This window comes from Clupea harengus, unplaced genomic scaffold, assembly GCF_900700415.2.
Source record: "Clupea harengus unplaced genomic scaffold, Ch_v2.0.2, whole genome shotgun sequence".
In the NCBI taxonomy this organism is placed as follows: domain Eukaryota; kingdom Metazoa; phylum Chordata; class Actinopteri; order Clupeiformes; family Clupeidae; genus Clupea; species Clupea harengus.
This window is the reverse complement of record NW_024880264.1, coordinates 1-10000: the sequence shown is the minus strand read 5'-3', so window position 1 is coordinate 10000 and position 10000 is coordinate 1. Positions and strand designations below refer to the sequence as shown.

Here is a 10000-nt window from a genome sequence, read left to right as displayed (position 1 = left end):
ATTTAAGTTATATATCTGTGAATGGATTGACCATCTAGGAATGTTAAGAATAACTCCTCTGCCTTCAAAATGGCTGCCTTGGACACTGACAGATTTTTCTTTTACTGTTATGTGGATGGCATCTGAACATGGTGATGCAAATGACATATTTTCATCGGATAACTGGTTTAGCAATGTAGAGAGTTTTTTTTCACAGAGTAAGATCTTAATGATGAAAACCTAATGCTGATATTTTTTTTTACACTTTCCAAGGCTTTTGAAGGCAAATAAAGCAACAGATGTCTCAGATATTCAAGCCTCTCATGAATAAGCTCAAGCACATACCAGGACTGGTTTGAAGGCTGAGGAATGTTGGAGATCAAAAGGACTCCTATTCCTGGCATCACTACAACAGATTTATGCCTCCTTGTTGCCAGCAGACATGCTCAGTTGCTGACCCCCAAAAAGAAAAGAAAAAAAAGAAACAGCGAAATGAATCTCATAGATGGGCGAAAAGAAAGAAGAGGGGCAACAGCCTTCCCAACCTCCGTCCCGGGCGTTCTCTTCTCGGATGATGGGCGATGTCAGGGTGATGGTCACCTGCATCTTGGGTTCAGCGCCGGAGTTCAAGATGATGGCTGCCTCCTGGATAGAGCCCTTCACCTCGTACTTGTCAGGTGTCACCAGCTGCAAAGGAGCATAATGGTAGGTGATACGAGATAGGCGTGAGATGGAGGAATGACACTAGTATACCGTAGAGTTCTACTCTTTAAAAGGTCTCTAATGAGCAATTCTTGGTTTCTGACGTGAACATGTTAAATTGTCCTCCTCCAGTCCACCCCTTACATCCCTGTGGTACCCCCTTTCACACCTCAATACGAAGCAGCACATGTCCACTGATGTGGTGAGACCAGAAACTTTTGAAAGTCAAAGCTCCGTGCAGTAGTAAGTTACTGTCCTACTGCATGCAGTCATGATGCAGAGGAACCATGCAGATGATTTCATACCACCCCGGGCATTCACACTGCTCCAGTTTTATCTCTTCGTTTATTGCCCTTTCTCATATTCCAATCTCAACTTTTCTCTAAAATTTCATTTTTTTTCCCTCTCATGTCTGTAGGCTTTTTGCCTGTTTTTGATAATGTTGTATGATCTTGTCCTATTTCTTTTACTCAGTTCCTTCTGGACATTACTCTGACTGAATGCTCAAAGAAGACAGAATTAGATCGGTATTCCAACGAGAGACCTTTATTTCCAATCTGTATCGATCTCGATTTGTTAATTAGAAACGTTTTTATCATCATAAGCAGACTTTAACAGCATAACTGCCCAGAAAGCATATTTGTCAAGTAGGTAAATTCACCATATGACAGTAGGGCTGCAACTAACGATTATTTTGGTAATCGATTAATCTATCAACAATTTTTTCGATTAATCGACTAATCTAATGATTATTTCCCATAGCAAATTAAGATAACGACTCAAAATGTTGGAATTTGAATTTCAAATGTATTTCAGTAACAAATGTAATCATCATAATACAAAAATTAAATAGTAATACAAATTAAAGTGCAAATATGCTTTTAAAAGTAAAGAGAAAGTGCAAATAAAGTTTTAAAAGTAACTCAAATTAGCAATCAAGCCTCTGCAAGTGCAAAATAACGCAAGAATAACTGGGCTGCAAGTGACATTCAAATTCAACTTATGAAATATTTTTCCCACAATCTTTTGTTTGAAGAATGCTAAGTGGAGGGGGTTAACTATTCAGAACAAACAAAAATACAGGCTACTCTGATAATTCACTGATTCACTACATTGCACTTAACATAACTGAAATAGCGTTAGCAAGCATCCTCCATGAGACGTTCTGTTTTCCAACATGTAAGCTTAAACCTTACTATAAGTTATAGATATATCATATATGTCTATGATAATTGCTGCTAGACACTCACTGTTGTTGTGCTCCCACAGCTCATTCTCTTTGAAATACTGGAATAGTGCTTCTTTAACTACTAATAATTGACCATCATTGAGAAAAATGACAACTTTTCTGTTAGCCATATCTCATATGCAGCAGCTACTAAAGCTAGCTTTGTTTATTGTTTCCATGGTAACATGAGCCGTCTCAGAATCATTCGCTTTTCAGTCGGCCATTTCTGATATGCAGCACATGAAGGTACGAGAACGGAGGGCAAAGAAAACGGTGCATGATTTGTATTAGTGGTGGGGGGAAAAAATCGATTCTGTTCAGTATCGCGATATTTTGCGCACGCAATTATATCGATACAGTAGCGCAAAGTATTGCAATATTTAATTATATAATTATGTGTTTTACTTTCGGGTTTCCTCCATTGTTTTTCTCAGAGTTTACTCTGATAATATTACATTTACATATTACATCCACAAGGTGGCGCTTGTTGCGGTGCTTTGTTGTCAAATGAAAATGGCTTCACCATCACAACCGGTTGTACACGGTTTGTATCAATGTAATGTTAGCGAATGAGGGGTGAGAAGCATACCTTTTAGCTCCGGCATTGGTCTCCCATTATTGATCACTTTACGTTTTGTTTGAAAGTCCAGTTTTGAGAAATGTTTAAGCTTAGCTATAGAATCTTCCATTTTCGTGGTCAAGGTCAAATATAAGTGTAGAAGAAAAGCAACGGCAGAACAAGCAAAAACCCGGCCGTTGGGCTCTCGATGGGATTCATTGAAGCAGAGGTACTGTTCGCCTCCCCTCTGTGTTTTTTCACTGTGGTTTTATGTCAGATCAGCAAGACTAAAAAGGTTTTACGCATGCGCTCAACCCAGTTTGTGAGGGATTGCGCAATCTGAGATGAGGCACAGCTCGTCGCTGCCTCACCGTCTCAATGTCTCCTTTCTGTTTGAACAGGACATGCGCAAATTCAATAATTTTATTATATCAAATGCTCAAAATGATTGGAATCATGCAGATATTACATTTATAGCACAGATCAGTAGAGAAATATTAATTTATTTTATCGTATCGTATTTTTTTTTTTTACTTTCACTCTACCTCCCCTGACCGCACGTCCGTGGTGCACTTCGTTGTGGATAAGTAAAGCCTATTTTGCTACATTTTTGTAGTCCTAGTAATCTTTTGTTTGGCATGTTGGTAAGGTTATTAAGAGGACAATGGTTTTGGGCTTTAATGAATGTTTGTTTATTAATTACTTATTTTTCAACAAATAACTAATTTATAATTACAATTTCATCAACAAACACCTAAAAAACACAGCAACTTTCATCACAACATTTTGGAAAAGCTCCCGCGAAATCAGGATTTTTAGTTTTTGCACTTGTTTTTAATGTGTAGAAGATAATGTTGTACACAGAATTAAATGTGACATTTGAAGTGAGTTGAGCAGTCTTATTTCCTAATTTTTTGTAATGCCTTCTGAATAATATGGGAGACATGAATCGCAATATATCGCCGAATCGAAATACTTGCTGGATCACAATATGTTAAGAATCGCAATAATATTGAATCGTGGCCCAAATATCGCAATACTATCGAATCGTCACATTTTTGCCAATTCCCACCCCTAATTTGTATGCTAGGCTATTTGCAGATTCTGTTCCATTTTTCTCAATGATGGTCAATTATTATTAGTTAAAGATGCACTATTTCGCACTTCCTATAGTGCATTGCAATGCTGAATGAAAATCACCAGTAGCTCTGCTAGCGTCTGCCACAAAAAAAAAAAGTTATATACATATTTTTTTTTATATATTTTTGGATGCGTCGACAATAAAAATCATCGTCGACAATTTTTCACAATCGACGTTGTTGATTTCGTCGACTAATCGTTGCAGCTCTATATGACAGCACTAAAACTGTCTCTGTTTGTGTCCGAGTTTGGGGTGTTCTTTGATGTTCATCATTCAGTGTAATACAGCAACACAAACCACATCTGTAAAAGTGTAGCGTTTTCTAATCTTCAAAAGGTTGCCTCATGGATCATTTTGACTGGAGAGTCTTTAGCTGCTCCACAAGGCAGAAGAAAGAGCTGGAGGCAGGCCAATGGCTTTAAGACCCAGCCTGCTTTCGAATTCACAACTTGGGCTTGAGTGTTTGTTTGGACACTAATAAAAAAAAAAAGGTGCTCTACGGTCTTTGCCAGCTTATTGTGAAGTAGGCTCCAACACGCGCCCACACACACACACCTCTGCAGGACAGTAAAAGTGTATGAAGCAGGGACAAATGTGTGTTAGATTTAGAGACAAACATTGGAATCAAGCCTTACTTTCAAGAATGGCTGTTGACCGGACTGTCCCATTTGGAGAGCATGTGACTGGACACCTACCGTGAGCTGCTTGGGAAGGTGCTCCACGATGCGCGTCAGAAGGGTCTTGGTGGGTTTCTCAGAGCACAGCAGCACCAGGTTCACATTCTTATCCCCGCGCAGCAGTAGGCCTTTGGCCAACACGCCGACCCTCATCACACCCTTCAGAGCTCTGCAACACACACACACACACACACACACACACACACACACACACACACACACACACACACACACACACACACACACACACACACACACACACACACACACACACACACACACACACACACACACACACACAATGCAGCCAAGTTATTACACACAATGAAGCACACACCTGGGGAGATATGATCAGACAAATTACTTCTATAACAATGAGTCACTATAATCAGACAAACTATACCTATATATTTGTCTTCAGACGTCTCAATGCTTCATAGCTTTATTAATGATATTTGACTTCTAATCTCACTCGACTGGGTCACACCAGACCTATCTATTCTTTGAATGGGTAACACTGCAGGTAGAACGTTCTGGTGTACCTGTCCTTGGTGGTGTCCTTCTTCTTCTCCTTCTCCTTCTCCTCCTTCTCCTTCTCCTTGTCCTCCTCCTTGGCCTTGTCTTGGTCCGTGATGATGTCGGAGACGAGTTTGAGCGCCCGCTCAGTGATGGACACGATCTTCTGGATGGCCTGCAGCTCGTCCTCGGAGGGGTAGATGGCCGCGTGTTTGGTCATGACGTAACGGTCGTCTGAGGTGTCGGGCCGGCGGAGAGGCTGGAAAGAGTGAGAGGAGGTCAGGATGCTCAGACAGAGAGATAAGAGTTTTCACATGAGAAAAAAACATTCTTGACTTTACATTCTATATGTACAACATTGCAACATCGGATTGAAACATTTGCAGGTGTTCTTTGAACAATACTGCTTAGATATCCAGGCCAGATCTAAAAAAAAAAACTAAAGTCAATGCCAAAAAAAGCACATTTTCTGGCGTGTGGACCGTTCCACACTCAAAAACCATCTTCGCAAATAGTAACATAGCAAATGAATGATGATGCGAAAGACAGGTAACATGCTCATGAGATTTCAACATGGAGTGACAACGTCAGTTTGCAAGCGGCTTAAGGCACAACCAAAAGACCTCATTATTCAATCCATAAAATGCACAAGCCTCTGGAAGAAAAGGAGGTCAGGAGAAGAGCTCACCACTGGCCCCTGTGGCTGGGGTATGGGCATGCCAGGCCGCACGCCCAGGAGTCCGGGAGGGCCGGGGGGCCCCTGTGGGTAGCCTCCGTCGGGCATCCTGCGCCGATCATCCCAGTGGTGATCCTCATCCATACGCCGCCAGTACATGTCCTCCTCATAACGCCTGGGACAGTAAATGGCACTGAGTCCATAGGGGAAATCACACACACAATTTATCCACAATCCATGGTTACTTTATCACTCACTGTATAGCGAGGTTCAAAGTAAACACATTTCCGAAACATCTATTGTATTTGATGCAACTGAATTGTCCGATTAGCTGAAGATGTCTGTACAGCTGATAAAGATCAGGGCACTGTTTTTCTAATCACAGATTCATTTATCTAGACATCTGCTAATTACTGGGTCAAGAATTGGTCCAAATACCAGTGCCAAGTTCTATACAAAATAAATGAATAAAGAGAAACAATAAAACAAATAGAGTTACACTCTAGTGTAATATAGTCTCGTCTCTTTCTCTTTAGTGCAAGTGGTCTGGAATCTGAGAAAGAAGGTCCCAGTTCACACATTTAATTCCTGTCCCTGGAGTCCACTTGTAATGTTTGATTGCCTCTTAAGAGAAACAGTCCTCATCTGTCAAAATGTTCCATCCTCCCTACTGATCCTTCTTTACAAAACTCTTAATTTAAAAACAGAACGGAAAATCCAGTTTTCCATGGTTTGGGACACCTATTGCCTACCAACTTACCCACTCCCACCCCCAACAAACACACAGACTACAACCACACACACACACACACACACACACACACACACACACACACACACACACACACACACACACACACACACACACACACACACCTCATCTCCATCCTCCAGCGTTCCTCCTCCTCTCTCCTCCTCCAGTACTCCTCCTTCTGCAGCTGCTTTCTCATCTTCTCCTCCTGGATCTTGCGTGCTCGGATGCTGGGCTTCACCTCCACCTGGAGTTCGGGGTTGACCTTTTTCTGCAGGGACACGCAAGGGATAAACATCCTTACAGCACTCTCCCTTATACTGTTACAGAAGATGTAAGCTAGACAAAGCTGTGTCAGTTTCATTCTGGCCCTACAGAGAGAAAGCAGAAAGAGTCTGGCCGAATGAAGAATCCACAAACCTTGTACTGGAGACGATGCCTTCGTCCTTTCAAGTGCATCTCCTTGGCGTTTGGATCGTTGAAACTACATTCGCACAGCTTGCAATGAAAGCGGATCACCCTGCCTTCATCATTGCGTACCTGAGAGGGAGAAATGTGTTAAAATTGGCTCTCTTCATTGATTATCACCTGACAACGCATAGAAAGGAACAGCCAACCCTTAATAAGCCTACAACATACGGCACTTCAAAAACAATTGTAAAGGCCCAACATAAGCTACGTCACCTCCTCAACATAGTCGTGTCCAACTGGTTGGACGTCACTCTGCAGGGCAGCCAGGGCGGACTGCGCCGCCAGCGAATCAGAGGTCTCCATCTTCATGTCCGGGGACTGTGCAGCCAATGAGGCCGGGGCGGGTTTTGCCGTCTCCGCTTTGGCGTCATCAGCCTTGACACTTGTGGTCTGTAACTTATTTCCTGCTGCAACATGAGAAAGATAGTCACGTTAGAAAGATGGTCACGTTACCTCTGCCAAAAGTGAAGGCTTGTCATTATTTATTTAACAAGCTTGTGTTGCTGATGCAATTTTCTTTCAAATAAAAGCAAAACAGAGACTTCTAATATGCAGTAGCTGTGCTATTTTACAATTACTTGTAATCTGGGTAAAGTTCACGTAGTTCACTTGAAACAAGTGGACAGATAGAAAAGCTTGTAAACAAGTTTCACTGGAAATCCCTATAAAATGGGAGGGGGGATAATACAGGAATACAGAGAACAGTACTTAGGCCACTACTATGAACCAAGTGGATATAATTTGTCCTTCATCCATGATGTGTCCCCACCCACCTCTTTCACTAGCAATAAGAAAGCAGCCTTTGTAAATGTTCTTCTGTAATTAACAACAATAACATTCCAGCAAAAATGCAAGCTGGGCCTGCCAATACAGAGCACCAAAAGGAAGCCTTTGTAGTATAATGCCCCCCCCCAAAAAAAAAAAAACCTACTATTTGTTTCTTTCTAAGTCTATTCAATTAGATTGTAAATGATTTACGGTCTGGGTGATTCAATGTTGGCTCTGTTTAACAGTTCAAGTTAAACTCCTCCAGCCAGACCCATAGAGCTTATAGTTATTGGTTGGGGAGGGGCTGGGGTCCTGCTGGAGAGGATCTGGTGGCGCTATAAAACAAACATGTCATTCTAGTGTCGGACAGCAGGAGGGGGACTGGGGCTCAGGCAGGGCCAGAGTAGGCCACGGGAGTTAGAATAACGCTCCGAAGAGCTGGGAGACTGGCCGGCTGGCCTCCCTTTGTGAGAGAAAAAGCTGGCAAACACAGTCGAGAGAGCTGGCACACAGAAAAGGCAAACTGGCCACCATGCGAAGAGGGAAAAAGCTGTCCTTTCAAGTACAAAAATAAAGAGAGAATTTGCAGGAATGCTGAAGGACAGTTTAGGACGAATGCACCATCATGGCCTAATCTGACCTATCAATTCACATGAACATAGAACAGATACCAAAAGCAACATCTGCAAAATAAAAAAAAAAGATTGAAAAGCAAATGCAAAAGAAGTGGAAAGTACCATGATTGTCTCAACATAAAACCATAATGAATTCAGAGAAGCGAAAAAGCATATTCTTTTCATCTATTCTTACCAACGAAATTGATCTTGGGGGTGTTGGCCTTCTTGACCGTGCTGGCATTGGCGGGCAGGCTGCTGGCTGCCGGGCTCTTGCCTTGCACCGCCGCACTGGCACTGTTCGCCATGCTGACAGGCTTCAGGTAAGACGAGTTGGCGGTGCCCGCCGCAGAAGCCTGAGCAGGAGAGGGTACACTGGTTCCCAGGGCACCACCTCCGCCCGCACCGGAGCTGCCCATTGCTGAGGAGCCCCCTGAGGAGGCTTTGCTGGGCGCCGCCGTGGTGGAGCTGGACGTCTGGGTGATCACGCTGGGCTCTGTGGAGGGGATGGGCTTGCCGAGTTTGGTGTGTAGCTTAACAACCTGGAAGAAAGATACACAAGAAGGACAAACAAATTAGAGAGCGATAATTATATATATTTACTATATGTTTTTACTATATATTTATTTTAATAAATTAGCACAAATGTCTAAAAACCTGTTTTGACTTTGTCATTATGGGCTATTTTGAGATAGATATTTATATATTTATAAGGGTGTTTAGCCTGTGCTTTTCTGGACAAGGTCAACGCCAACAGCCCAGACATTTAAATGCCTTTTGGATAATAGTCCATCTTAAATTGTGGCTTTATTAGTCGGACCTGATCATTATGCGCATAGCCATCTAAGAGAAAAACACCTTTTAAAAATATGGCTCATAGAAAACACGATCAAGCAAAAAGGCTGTTTCAGTTAGCTAGGCTTTACAGTGGTTAGTGATTGAATGCAGAACAAGTGAAGGTGACAGAACATAGGCTCCCCTTCCCCCACGTACAGGGGTTTAGTCGTCTGTCTAGTTACTGTGACCAAAGCAAGTTGAGCTGTGGGATGGCTATTTGTGGCTCATTGAGATTGGTGGGGAAACAGTACGGTTCAGAGCAAATGTGTTGGAAAGTTGAATGTTTACATATGGACAAAGAAAGTTACACACTCTTTGTCCATGACTACTGCTTAGAATGACTTAATTCTTAAGATTGCAATCAGGAGTCAAACATCTCCTATTCACTGGCTTCCGGTTTATATTTGGCACATTCATTTAAAAAAAAAAAAAAAAAATGAATCAGAATGCAGCAAATGTGTTCACATTTGTCTGGGAGAGCTGCGCAATTTTAGAATCAACTTTCAGGCACCTGGTAATCAAAGTGAATAAGTGAAAAAAGTCTCAGTTATCTCAGTTGTTTTTTAAACATGTTTAGCCATCTTTTGAGATAAAGCAGTTCAGGAGATGCTTTGACAATGGATCCGAGATGGGTGCCTGAGTCAAAACTACAGATTCTACGAGAATCACAGAAGGTTTTGGATACACCTATCTAAAAATCCATTTTGTGCACACAGTGCAGGATAATACAAAAAAAAGGGGGGCTAGTCGTGCCCACGCATCAACCTGCTGCTGACTACAGTTTCTCCACTGCACAATTGACGTCACCCAACCTGGCAAAGGTGGGGTTTGAGGGTAGAGTGGCAGACGGTGCTGCGGTACCTTCTGGTGCTTGGCACCGCGGATGTGAGCAGCGTATGCGTCGGCGCCTGTGCAGGACACGTCGCAGAGCTCGCAGCGCAGCTGATTCTGTGTACCGCGAGCTGAGGTACCAGAGCCGCCTGCCCCACTGTTGCTGCTGCTCTGAGAGACCTTCAGCGCCGCCTCTTTCTTCTTGTGCTTCTGGCCCTCGAGATGCTCCTTATAAGTCTACAGGAGACAT

The 10000-nt window shown here is 42.6% G+C and overlaps 1 protein-coding gene across 2 annotated transcripts in view; it reads right to left on the bottom strand.

Annotated features, from left to right (window-relative positions):
• LOC122131733 (zinc finger RNA-binding protein-like) overlaps window positions 1-9988 on the bottom strand; it is an 18108-nt gene extending 8120 nt beyond the window's left edge. The window contains exons 1-9 of one of the 2 annotated variants that reach the window (XM_042706390.1): window positions 9781-9988; window positions 8279-8624; window positions 6914-7107; window positions 6650-6769; window positions 6355-6500; window positions 5491-5671; window positions 4829-5061; window positions 4305-4455; window positions 525-666 (exon numbers count right to left, since the gene is read on the bottom strand). In XM_042706390.1, the coding sequence (XP_042562324.1) occupies window positions 525-666; window positions 4305-4455; window positions 4829-5061; window positions 5491-5671; window positions 6355-6500; window positions 6650-6769; window positions 6914-7107; window positions 8279-8501 (1390 nt within the window). In that variant the 5' untranslated portion in view covers window positions 8502-8624; window positions 9781-9988. The remainder of the gene's footprint in view (window positions 1-524; window positions 667-4304; window positions 4456-4828; window positions 5062-5490; window positions 5672-6354; window positions 6501-6649; window positions 6770-6913; window positions 7108-8278; window positions 8625-9780) is intronic. The other variant, XM_042706391.1, reaches the window with a different exon arrangement.
• Between the last annotated feature and the right edge of the window lie 12 nt (window positions 9989-10000).